This window comes from Carassius gibelio, chromosome B13 (assembly GCF_023724105.1).
Source record: "Carassius gibelio isolate Cgi1373 ecotype wild population from Czech Republic chromosome B13, carGib1.2-hapl.c, whole genome shotgun sequence".
In the NCBI taxonomy this organism is placed as follows: domain Eukaryota; kingdom Metazoa; phylum Chordata; class Actinopteri; order Cypriniformes; family Cyprinidae; genus Carassius; species Carassius gibelio.
In genome coordinates this window covers 27309706-27323284 of record NC_068408.1, presented here as the reverse complement: position 1 = coordinate 27323284, position 13579 = coordinate 27309706, and the positions used below count along the sequence as shown (strand labels likewise).

General features: G+C 38.9%; 1 protein-coding gene across 1 annotated transcript in view; it reads right to left on the bottom strand.

The window, feature by feature from the left end:
• dst (dystonin) overlaps window positions 1–13579 on the bottom strand; it is a 148069-nt gene that overhangs the window by 110816 nt on the left and 23674 nt on the right. Inside the window, exon 5 of the mRNA XM_052571690.1 lies at window positions 6892–6953. Within this exon, the coding sequence (XP_052427650.1) occupies window positions 6892–6953 (62 nt within the window). The remainder of the gene's footprint in view (window positions 1–6891; window positions 6954–13579) is intronic.

Genomic DNA, 13579 nt, shown 5'->3' with positions numbered 1-13579 from the left:
CGGACGCCGCCACCCCCGAGCCAATAGCCCACCGGGTGCCAAAGTTAAAAAGAATTGACCGGCAGTATATCGCCGAGGCTGAGGCCAAGGGACTTCCAACTCGGGACCGAGGTAGACCCTGAGGCCCCCTTTCAGACGCTGCCTCCAGCTAGCCGATGGACCCCAGGGGGCTGGAGATAGCACCCACCGAAAGAATCAGCTTTGTCGGCACACTAGTTGAGGAGTTAACACAAATAATAACAATAAAAAACTTTCTCGAACCAGAAACCATGGGTTGATAGATCAAGCAGGCAGCGCCGAATGCGTGCACGGCAACGTATAATGTGTGGCTTGTGTCAGGAGACATGAAATTGCCTGTTACGCTCTCCAACACGCTGTGAGAACCACTAAACAACAGCACAGAGAACGAGTGGAGTCTCGTTTCTAACTGAATGACTCCAGGCGCATGTGGCAGGGAATAAGAACTATCAGTTCTTTTAAAAGTATACCCTCCGTCGCGGTTAGTGCTGAACCTTCACTAACCAACGAGCTTAACACCTTTATGCACGTTTCGAAGCAAAACGCTCTTGCGATATCAACAGTCTGCCGACGTGCACAGAGGAAAACAACAGGAAAGTGGCTTGCCCACACAGGATTTCCGGTCGTGTACTGTATTAAGATCATACGCCAATCAGCTGGCTCGATTGTTTACGTCCATCTTTAACGAGTCCCTTGCGCAGTCAGTTGTCCCTACATGCTGTAAAATAATCTATCATCATTCCTGTACCAAAAAGCAACAATTCATCCTGCCTAAATGACCATTGACTAGTGGTACTCATCACTAATTATGAAGGTTTTTGAGAGGCTTATCAAGAACACCATCTGCTCCTTTTTCCTAGCAGCATAGACCTACTCCAGTTCACCCTAATAGGTATACTGAGGATGCTGTGTCCCATCTCCTGCAAACCACTCTCACCCAAACTGACAGCAACAAAGGGAATTATGTGAGGCTGCTGTTTACAGATTATAGCTCAGCCTTCAACACTATAGTCCCCCACAATCTGGTCTCCAAGCTCAGAAACCTCAGATTGCCCCTCTCTGTGACTGGGTTCTTGATTTTCTATCATGCAGAACAGAACAGAGGTAGTAAGGGTGGGGCAGACCACCTCCGACATCACCAACCTGAGTACAGGAGCCCCACAAGGATGTGTACTCACTCTACACATATGACTGTGTGTCCACTCACACCTCCATGTCCATCATCAAGTTTGCAGATGATTCTGTGGTGATGGGACTCATCTCTAACAACAATGAGGCTGTGTATCTTGATGAGGTAGAGAGTCTGACATCATGGTGCCAACCAAACTGTCTCTTTCTGAATGTCAAAACCAAGGAGCTGGTTGTGGACTTCAGGGGGAGGCAGCAGTGGATCTACACCCCACTCATCATTAACAGCCCTCAGTGGAGAGAGTGAGCAGCTTCATATACCTTGGTGTACACATTTCAGAGACTTGACTTGGACTAACCACATCCAAGCTCAAATAAAAAAAAAACAGACAATGACTGTACCATCTGAGACTCCTGAGAAAATGCAAGGTTTCCCCTAGAATCCTGAAAACTTTCTATATTGGGGCTATAGAAAGTATATTGACTCAGTGCATCTCATGGTGGTATGGAAACAGCTCAGTAGTGTGCTCCACTGAGCGCATCTTCAGAACATCTCTTCCCTCTCTGCAAGACATCCACACCAGGAGAGGTAAATCTAGGTCTGTAAATATCCTCAAAGATTCCACCTTCCCTGGAAACCCACTGTTTAATCTGTTACAATCAGGCAAATGCTTCTGCAGCCTGATGGCAGAAACGAAGAGGCTCAGGAGGAGTTTCTTCCTTCACACTAATAGACTACTAAACATGGAGTTGTGTAGTAGTTTAATATATTGTGTATATTTCATTATTTGTATTTAATTATCTTTTAATTTTATTTCTTCTTATTTATTTTCATTTCACTGCCTGTTGTATGTCTTGTATGTAACAAATACAATCTTGAATCTTGAATCACATATGGATGTTATGGGATAATTAATTGAGTAGTAGGTGGGGATGGGATGAAAACAAGTGGTGTGAGGGTCAAACCCTTAATCTTTGTAAAGGTGACACATTTAGTTGAAATGTTTAAGTACATTTAAGCTTAAAAAGGACACTGTAAAATATATTTTATGTTAGTTGGAAGTAATTGCCATCTTAAGGATTTTAAGGTAACAATGTGGCTTGTGGAAAAATTATCCATACCTCTGGTTTTATATAAAAAGTCTTTAATACACATATTTTAGATGATTTAATTCTATATGACTAAGTGTACTGTTAGTATATATATATTTTTTTTTTAATTTAGCAAACTTGTACCAGCTAGATGTCAGCATGATTGTGACCCAGTGTCGAATCAGCTTCAGTACCCAGACTCGGGCCAGTACTGGCTAAGGTTTTTAATTCTTGTCGGCATGATTGTGGACCAATGCCAGCAGTTTTGGCAGCCGGACTCGGGCCACTTTATTTGGGCCAATTCTGGGGCGTCATTCATCCCATGTCCATGCGTCAGGCAACTGCAACCGGGCTGATTTATTTCTTCCGGCCTGCTGGATGTGGGCCATAATCGAGCCAAACCGTTTCGGCTACCTGGGTTTTCAGATGTGCACATTAGTATCAGGTGCAAGTCAAACAAGCGCCGAAAACTTACAGGTGACGAGGCACTTCAGTAGAACTGTCAGCTTTCATACTGTGCAAGACATGTTCATTAATTGCACACACAAATATGACAGTGAGTACTGTGGCCTGTACCATTTCATATTAAAGCATAAATTAAACTATGAGCACGCGTTTCAGGACAGCTTCACATTTAGTGGTGACCAGTCTTAAAGTAACAGCAGTCAAAAAAGCTAATAACCCAGCTGCTGTGATATCTGTTTTATCAAATAACAAAATAAATAAAATAAGGAAATTAATAACTTTTGTAGCTTTAATAATTCAACTATATTTAATGTAGAATTTAGTGTTTGATAACTTAAATTTCTGTATATTTTCTACTTTCCTACTTAAACAGAACTTTGTGTTGGCAGTGTGTGTATAAAACCGCCCTATAATGATAAAGAAGAGAGGAGCGGCGTGAGAGGAGCTCATTAGCATTTAAAGGGAAATGCACAATAATGTCTTGCTGTCGACAGAGATGTTGCTGATAAGTTAAAAGGGTGTTGTTTTACACTACCATTGAGAAATGTTAACCAAATTATGGTATAGACTTTTCATTTAGGCCTATTTTACACCGCTAGCTAAATGTGATCCAATTCCAATTTTTTGCTCATATGTGACACAGATCGGATCTGTTCTATGACAGTGTAAACGGGAAAAAAATGCATTTAGATATTTTGAGATCGATTTCAGGCCTCATTGATATGTGGAAATAAATCGATATAAATGAGATATGTGCGAATGCGACTGCCATGTAAACAAGCAGATCAGATTTTCTGAGGCATTGCGTTCTATTCATCATTAAAACTGCGACAATTTGGTACTTCTCCACAGCTTAATGACGTCATATGTGATCCGTGCTGGCAAAATTAGTGTAAATTCACACGGGCTATTTTGATCTACAGGGGAAAAATTATATAAACACATATATATATATATATATATATATATATATATATATATATATATATATATATATATATATATATATATATATATACACACACATTTAAAAAATGCTCCAGGTAGGAATATGTATTCACACAAACATAATCTGTTCTGTCTTAAGTGAACGCTTTAGCAATTTTTGGGGGAAAACATCTGATGTGTCACATTATAGTACATCTGTGCATTTACAGTATAGGACGTCTGTCTCATGTATCATAATGTTAATCTAACAAGAAAAGAAAAGAGGGAAATTGCTCGCTGTTTTTGCAGTATTAATAATCAATTTATTTGTAATGAACACACTTCAAGTTATTTTTACATTTGATTATTTGTTTTTCGTACATAAATGATTTATTTTATAGACGCATCTCTATAAATTAGAATGTCGTGGAACACTCAAATTGTGAGACTCTTGTATTTAAAAAAAATCAATACACACAGCATGAAGAAGTTTAGGTCTTTGGTTCTTTTAATGGTTATGATTTTGGCTCATATTCAACAAAAACCCACCAGTTCACTCAACAAAATAGAATATGGATGCCAGTCAAAACACCTGCGAAGGTTTCATGAGTCTTCAAAATGTTCTCTTAGTTTGGTTCACTAGGCTACACAATCATGGGGAAGACTGCTGATCTCACAGTTGTGCAGAAGACAATCATTGACACTCTTCACAAGGAGGGTAAGCCACAAACATGTATTGCCAAAGAAGCTGGCTGTTCACAGAGTGCTGTATCCAAGCATTTTAACAGAAAGTTGAGTGGAAGGAAAAATTATGGAAGAAAAAGATGCACAACCAACTGATAGAACCACAGATGATTTGAGATGCAGTATCATCTGCTGATGTTGGTCCATTGTGTTTTTTTTTTTTTAAACCAAAGTCACTGCACCTGTTTACCATGAAATTTTAAAGAAACTTCATGCTTCCTTCAGCTGATCAGCTTTCTGAAGATGCTGATTTCATTTTCCAGAAGATTTCATTTGGCACCTGCCAACTCTGCCAAAAGCACCAAAAGTTGGTTAAATGACCAAGGTATTAGTGTGCATGACTGGCCAGCAAACTCACCAGTCAAGCACAAATATTGTCAAGAGGAAAATTAGAAACAAAAGACTAAAAAATGCAGATGAGCTCAAGGCCACTGTCAAAGAAACCTGGGCTTCAAGATCACCTCAGCAGTGCCACAAACTTATCACCTCCATGTCACGCCTAACTGAGGCAGTAATTAAAGCAAAAGGAGCCCCTATCAAGTATTGAGTACATGTGCAGTAAATTAACATACTTTCCAGAAGGCCAACAATTTACTAAAAAGGTTTATTTTTATTGGTCTTATGAAGTATTCTAATATGTTGAGAATTGGTGGGTTTTGTTAAATGTGAGCCAATATCATCACTATTAAAAGAACCAAAGACAAACTACTTCAGTCTGTGTGCATTGAATTTAATACATGAGTTTCACAAGTTGAGTTGAATTACTCAAATAAATTAACTGTTCCACGACAGTCTAATTTATTGAGATCCTCCTGTACATACAAAATGATAAGGGTAATGCATTATTTGTTTGTTTATTTCTACACTATTTGTTCTACTGTGTTTTTTTTTTTTTTTTTTTTTTTTTTTTCTTTTTTTTTGCATCTGCTCTTATTTATAATTGCAAAGATAAAAAAGGTGTATGATGTGATTATTAAAATAGGAATTAATAATAAAAAATTGAGGACTTCACTCTATTGACTTCAAACTTTTTTTTTTATCAAGTTCCAATAAATAATTTTGAAAGCCTTTTAATGGAGAATGTAATTTATTTATGTATTGCTCATTGCAACACGTTTTGTCAGCACAGGTCACATCATTCTCAGGCGGAAGCACGTTAAGCCGGTAACTGACAACAGCAAATGCTCAATGTTTCAGATGTTATGGCAAATGTAAACACATGAATCAGATATGGGTCACAATTGAAAGAACGGACAGCACAAAAAAAAAATCAGATATACTGTAGGCAACAAATCAGAATCAGCCATCAAGACCTGCAGTGTAAACGAGGCCTAAGACCCTAAAGAATCAACTCGGCATCCGATGACCACTTTAAATATTAGGAAAAAAATTAAAATTTCCTAAAACACAATTTCTTTATGTTGTTTTATCATACATTTTTATATTGAATGTGAAATGATTAAATATTAAAAATATATTGAAAAACTTTAATGTTAGGTGGGATTTATTGTGATTAATCATAATTAATTTTAGAAAAAAAATATTATATATTTTTAATCGATATACAGCACTAATAATATTATATAATCATATAGTATATTGATCATGCATAAAATAAAGTTAGCATGTCTTAATATTATTGTTAAAAATTTAGAGTAATCTTATCATCCATTCATTTAGTTAAACACAAAGAAGCCTATTTATGTTTTAAAAAAAAGAAATTACCCTTTTAAACCATATTAGAGTAATAAAAATATACAATAATACTGATATATAATCCTCTCTGAATCCTTTATTCAAGTCATGTAGAACATTCCACTCCAGAGTTAACAATAATAATCATCCATATCAAGTTATCCAGCACCTTGTTACTTGACTTTTTTCTTTATGGTGAAATATTGTGCTTCCTTGTTCACAGTAATCACAACAAAACCATTTATGAAGTATTTTATCTGATTGGAATAAATATCTTAAATAAGCAGAAAATCAAGCTGAAGTGATTCTTCCAGACACACTGTTACTTGCCATCTTGATCAAGTTTGTTGCCAAGGAAAACATGAAACTTAAAAGATAGCTCAACCCTAATTTTTTCAATATTGAAAATAAAACTTATTCACATTACAGTGCACTGTGAGTCTGAGATCTTTGCTACATTTGTCCTGGAGATCACTTCATTTTATCCAGGAAACAGTACATTCATGCAATGTTCAGGCACATTTGTATGTGCTTCATGGTTAATTAACTGATCAGGTGTTCTATTATTTATTATAAGAGCTTTCTAACCCAAATGTGACTGCAAATGCCCTCAAGACACTATACACCTGAAGAATTAATGAAGCGTGTTTGAAGTTGCCAGATTCCTTCCAAACAGAGCCATAGCATATGTTAACTCCCATCATTTCTCAGTTGAATATTTGTATATTTAGATATCTAGAATTTAGATCGGAGCATACTGGGGAAGTTCTCTTTCTATGTGTGCAATGTGCAATTATACACAAAAAACTACAACAAACCTACCTTTAAGAGGTGCTGATTTACCCATTTTGTAAAAGTCTTTTTCTGGACTCGGTCTCTTTCATCTGAAAAACAAGAGGGATTGATGTTAGAACTGCTTTCAAAGTGTTGCAAAATAATTTCTAAAAAGAGCCTCTCAGAGTGGGAGTGTCTCTCAGAAGTCAAGATGGGCATAGAATCACCAATACCCCCAATTATGTGGCAAAAAATAGTGAAGCAGTATCAGAAAGGAGTTTCTCAGAGAAAATATTTGGCGCATCATAAAGAGAAAGATACAACAACGAAGACCTAAGACAGTTGAGCAACTAGAAGCCTGTATTAGACAAGAAAGGGACAACATTCCTAAACTTGAGCAACTTGTCTCCTCAATCCCCAGACATTTGCAGATGTCAGATGTCAAACAGACATCTGTTTTAAAAAGAAGAGGGGATGCCACACAGTTGTTCCAACTTTTTTTAGATGTGTTCATGCCATGAAATTTAAGATTATCTATATATTTTTTTTCAATTTAAACCTTTGATATGTCTGTTATATTATGAATAATTAACTGACATTTTAAACTTCCAGATCATTGCATTGTGTTTTTATTAACAATTTGTACAGGGTCCCAATTTCTTTAAAAAAATCAGGTTTGTAAATAAACACACTATATGTTTAATACATGCACTACAGTATACTTGACCTGTTGTTTTCATTATTTAATATATAATTGAATAAATGTTGTGAAAGCCTTGAGGGGTCTGACTGTCTGCACTGTTAGTGCCTCTCGCTGCGGAAGTTTCCCAGTGGGCTCTCTTCGAGGAGGAAACACTCCCCAGCATCCCAGAGACCCTTTCTTCTTCCTCAACCCCAAGATCTAGTGCCCCCTCCCAAGGATCGGAAGCACGCTAAATGGTTACTTCCCCCCCGGGGAGAGGGCTCGACGCTCATGCGGTCGCTCTCCGAGGAGGGTGATATCGAGAGCATTGTTGAGTCCCCTCAGTTCAACCAGTATGAGGAGCTTGTCGAGGTGATAACTTGTGCAATGGCAAAATTAAATCTTGAGTGGCCCACCAAAAAGGCTGAACCAACAAAGAGCAATTTAGATGAGCGTATTTTTTATGTTCTAAGAGTCTTGCCATTTTTCCCTGATCTCCACGCCGAGGAGTCGAGACCATACTAGGCCCGTCTCTTTAGTCCTTCTCTCTTCGTTAACCCTGCAACCACAGGTGCTTCAGGGCACAGCAGTCTCCAGCGAGCACATATCTCCACCTGGGAACATAGCGATCTGGGAGGCTTTCTACATCTGAGGAGGTTTCCAGAATGGCTAGTTCGGTCGTTCTCTGCCAGTCCATCATTTCAGGGCACTGAAAGAGCCACTCCTATTACACCGGAGGTCAGTCTCAAGAGACTGATTCCCTTAGTAGATTTCCTGGCCGTGCAGAAACGTATGCAGTATATCTCACACTGTATCCTGCTGACTATAGAATGAGGTTACATAATTCAGTTTGGTTCTCCACCGCCTTGTTTCTGGATTGAACTGGATGTTTCCCACCCTGGTGGATCCCGAGCAGGCTCCGGTATTAGAACAAAAAGTAAAAACTCTCTTGAGGAAGGAGGCCATCCAGTGGCCCTCCTCTTGACAGAGAGTCCAGGTTCTACTGCCGGTATTTCATTGTTTCAAAGAAGTATGGGGTGTTGCATCCCATTTTAGATCCGTGTCAGTTGAACCGCTCAGTCATGCGAGTGAAGTTAAGGATGCTCACACTCAATCAAGTGGTGTCTCAGATCAGGTCTGAGGACTGGTTTGTCACAATCAATCTAAAAGTTGCATACTTCCATGCCTCCATCCTTTCTCAACACAGGAAGTTCCTGAGGTTTGCTTTTTGGAGCGTAGCTTACCAGTATCATGTCCTTTCATTCGGCCTTTTGCTCTCACCCCGAACTTTCACGGAGTGGGTGAATGCTGCTCTGCCTCCACTGCGACTCCAGGGCATCACATACTCAAAAATAATGACAATTGGTTGATTATAGCTCAATTGGAGAAGTCGGTGGTTCGGCATTAAGATGTCATTCTCGCCCATATAAAAGAATTAGGGTTAAGACAAAATACCAAGAAAAGTGTGCTTTGTCCATCACAAAGAACCACTTATCTGGGTGTAGTATGGGTTTCGACCACGATGCAGGCACAGCTGTCTCCTCCTCAGATCGAGTCAATCTTCACTGAGGTCACAAGAGTCACTCATTGTCAAGCAGTTTCAAAAACTGTTGGGTCTGATGGCAGCTGCGTCCAACGTGATACTTTTTGGCCTGCTGTATAGTACATGATACCCCTACAGTGGTGGCTCAAGACCAAAGGGTTTTATCCGAGGGGATATTTGCTTTGTATGATCAAGGTCATGCTGTGATGCTTTTGTGTCTTAGACATGTGGAGGAGACCAAGGTTCTTGTCACACAGCCTTGTACTGGGAGCTCCTTGTCATTGCATAATGTTAACAATGGACAAGTCCCTCACCAGTTGGGGTGCAGTCATGAGTGGCCTCCCTGCCTGAGGTCTTCGGAGCGTGTTGTGGCACCTATTCGCTTCTAATTCTTCTGTACCACTTTTTGAAGTCAGTCAAATTATAAACAGTATTTGAAACACGAGCAAACCACGATCTTCATTTTAAATGTTTACTTCCAAAACAAAAAAAATAAAAAACGTTACATGGTACGCACGGTCAAAAAACTGTGTTGCTTCCAACGTCTCTAATTTCAAACTAAAACTAAACACATCCAATCACTTGCATTGTGACGTAGTGCGATCTGACTGGAAGCTCAAAATAGTTAAATGTAAACAGATCTACACATTACTAAGTATGCATTTTAAACCAAAGTATATCTTATGAATTTTAATAAAATATTTTCTTATTAATTTTACTAAATTATTATTTCAGATTAACTAATCTCTATATGGCTCTTACAGAGCGACTGTCATCTTACATGGCACATCAACTGCCTGAAGATGTTGGCTCTGTATCAAGCACCGAACACATCCTCCCAGACCTCAGAGGCCATCATGTGTTGGTGTGCACGAACAACACAGTGGTGGTCTCATACATCAACCACCAGGGAGGTCTGCGTTCGCACCACTTGTAAAAGCTGGCACACCAGATCCTTGTGTGGGCCCGGGGAAACTTCTTTAACTAAAAGCAATTCACATCCCCAGGCATCAATCAGGGAGCAGACATCCTGTCGAGACAGGGATCGAGGCCCAGGAAATGGAGACTCCAGCCAGATGTAGTGTGTCGGATTTGGAGAATGATTTTCTCACAGGATCTCCTCTCACAGGTGGAGGGTACGATCTTTCAACCCTGCCAGGAGCTGTGGAAGCTGTGGTTGTAGCCCCTGAGAACCATCCTTTAATTCAGAGCTCCCTGAGGAAACTTTTCAATTCCTGGTGTGGAAATTACCAGCTTTACCTTGTTAACTTCCCAGTCAGTCCAGTGTTAGAGTTCTTGCAGGCACTGGGTTTACCCACTCCACCTTGAAGGTGTATGTGGCGGCCTTAGCTGCTTGACACACACCTCTTACTGGTCAATCTGTGGGGAGACACCCCCTGGTTACACATTTCCTCTGCGGTGCGCTCCGTTTGAAACTGAGGTTTCAGATTGAGTTCTGACACTTAAGACTCTCTTCCTATTAGCCATTTCATCACTAAAGAGATCTGCAGAACCTGAGGTCATGTCCTGTAGGTCATGTCAGTGCCCCTTTCTTGTTAGACTCCTGATTAGACTCCTGCATCTTATTTAGCCAAAGCTGTTTTGTACCCCAGGATGGGGTGCCCTCCTCAGTGCCATGGCCCGTCATACTACAGGCTTTCTGTCTTCCTCCCTTTCAGGATCTAGACAAGCAAAAGCTTAACTGTATATGTCCAGTGTGAGCATATGTCCACAGAGCTGCCATGTGGAGAAATTCTGACCAATTGTTTGTTTGTTATGGTTCTTCCAAGTGAGGTCTGCCTGCCACTAATTTAAGTTTTCAATTCAAGTTTATTTGTATAGCGCTTTTTACGATACAAATCATTGCAAAGCAACAACTACGGCAAAAGGTCCAGGAGGCACCAGGAGCAGTACGAATGTCAAAGTTGTAGGAAGGAAGTCTGGCCAATTGTTTGTTTTTTAAGCAGACCTTCAGTCAGTGGCCTGCTAATGCCACCTCTATGTCCTATGAGTCCTATGGTCTTCCCTCCCCCTAGGTCAAGGCTCACTCTACCAGAAGCATAGCAGCCTCTAAGGCCTTCCTGTCAGGTGTGGCTATGAGGGATATATGTAAAGCTACTACCTTGATGTTCGTACTGCTCCTGGTCCTTTTGCCAAAGTTGTGCTGAGAACAAACACACTATTCAGGGACTTGAAAGTCGACAACATGGGCATTATCATTCCCAAAGCTTTTTGACACAGCTCAAGTTCCTGAAGAGGAATGCCTCAAGGTTACGTACTGTATGTAAACCTAGTTCCCAGAAGGAATGAGATGCTGCATCTACTGCCATTCTTTTGAGATCCCTGTGAGCGCTTCCTTCATTCTGCCAGAAGCTGCCACTGTTTCCACTGTATGTGCTTTTATAGCTTCATCGTCGCTACGTCACCCAGTCCATGACATCTCACCCATTCATTGGACTGATTACAAACATGATTCATAGCGTGGTCATGCTAAAGTTGTTCCCAAAGCATCTCAACATAGTGTCTCATACCTTTGGGGGAACTAGGGTTACATATGTAACCTTGAGGCGTATTATTAAATTTTTAATTGTATTCAAATGATCATATATGAAAAACAAATTAGAGTACAGTCATAAATAAAATCGTTAAATAAATTGTTTTTTTATCAAATAAGTTATCAAATAAATCTTAAGTTTTATTAATTCATATATTATTAAAGCATCCGTCCATAACTTTTTTGGGGGTTAAAAATTATCGGAAAACAATATTTGAGCAAGTACATAACCAGCCAGTGTTCAAAGCTTTTGCCTTACTTTAGTTAGTAAGTTTTCACTGAAAATTTGAGCATGCTGCCACATCGTTACATCACATCTGTAAACATAAATGAGTTGTCCTGGTTACTAGGCTACCGAATATAAGGATCATGCAGGTGACAGATCATTTATAGCCTTTTCTCACAGCAGCTGGAATAATTAAATGTTTCATTTTGATGGCGAATTTTTATCCAGAAAGGACTATATGTTTATGAAACACATGTGAATAAAATTTTATTATATTCCAGTTTTAAATGTGCTTCTGATTACAGATAGTCTGGGATTACACAAGATTAGTATTTTAAAGACAACCAGCCTGCCACACATACTCCTCATAACATTAGATTCTTACGTGCTGACGCCATGCTGAGCACAACACACGCAAGGAAGATAATTCCGAAAACTGTTGCAATTGCATGTTTTCAAACAGAGATGGCAATAAAGAGGCAAAACTTAGGGACAGCATCTTTAAATAAAGTTTATTTTTGGTCAAAATTTTGGGCTAAATGATCACTTTAATTGGTTTTGGCGTTTCAATAAAAAAAATATTCTGGTTCATCACAACATTATTATTATTATTATTATTATTATTATTATTATTATTATTATTACATACATCTGTTCATTATAGGGTTGGGGCGATAGACGATGACATCGTCAATCGCTGATGGCTGATAGACAACCCCAATATTGCACCAGCATCATGATTCCCCCGCCCCTTATTGAATGCACAATCATTGCAATGGCTAAAACTGTCTACAGTGGATGCAACAAAGGGACCGTTGAAAATCATCAGAATTTTGTTCCAGCATGTCATAAACAGATGACAGCAGCAGTTCACTTTCAGGGATTTGTGATGTCATGCCGCGCCACTTCTAGTGTAGACAGCATCACTAATTATACTGTGTTCTAATGACTAATCTATATAATGAATGTCTATAATAGATCAGTGGTTATATAGTATTTTGTCGCACCATGCTGCTTACTGTACATACGGTGTAGACACGGTCTTAGGAATCGTTAGCTGTTTTCCTTTATAAGGATTCATGCTTTGGGCACACCCCCCTATTTGCCCACGAGATTTCATCGTCCATCGAAATGTTTCACTCTAAACATTGTCTGATGCTAAATTTAAAGACTTCGATAACCCTAGTTCATTGTAGGGCTGCACGATAAATATCAGCCAATAATTAATGTGCATCTTATTAGGAGTGCCCTATAAATATCGGCCAATAATAATGCACATCCTAGTTCATTGTAGAGAATGTAAATACATTTAGATAAAAACATGTCTTTACCCATCCTGCCTTCAGTTTTAGAAGAACTACAAACTTTTTAGCTAATGTATAAAGAGTAATATTGTCTGGCATGGCGGGTTTCTTGTAATGTTATAATGCTACGTTTCTATTTCTGGACAGGATATGAAAGCAAATTACAGAATAAGACTGTATCCCAGTCAAGTCTTGCTTCCATTACGCAGCACTCTCAACAACAGTATTTTGTTTCCCGTGTCCATGACAACAGATGTGACTGTGTCAGACAGCTCAGCCGCTGACTTTTAATAAAACAACAGCTCAATGGAAATATAAGTAGTATTTCCAAAACCATCAATTCATTTATATATATATATATATATATATATATATATATATATATATATATATATATATATATATATATATATATATACATATATAT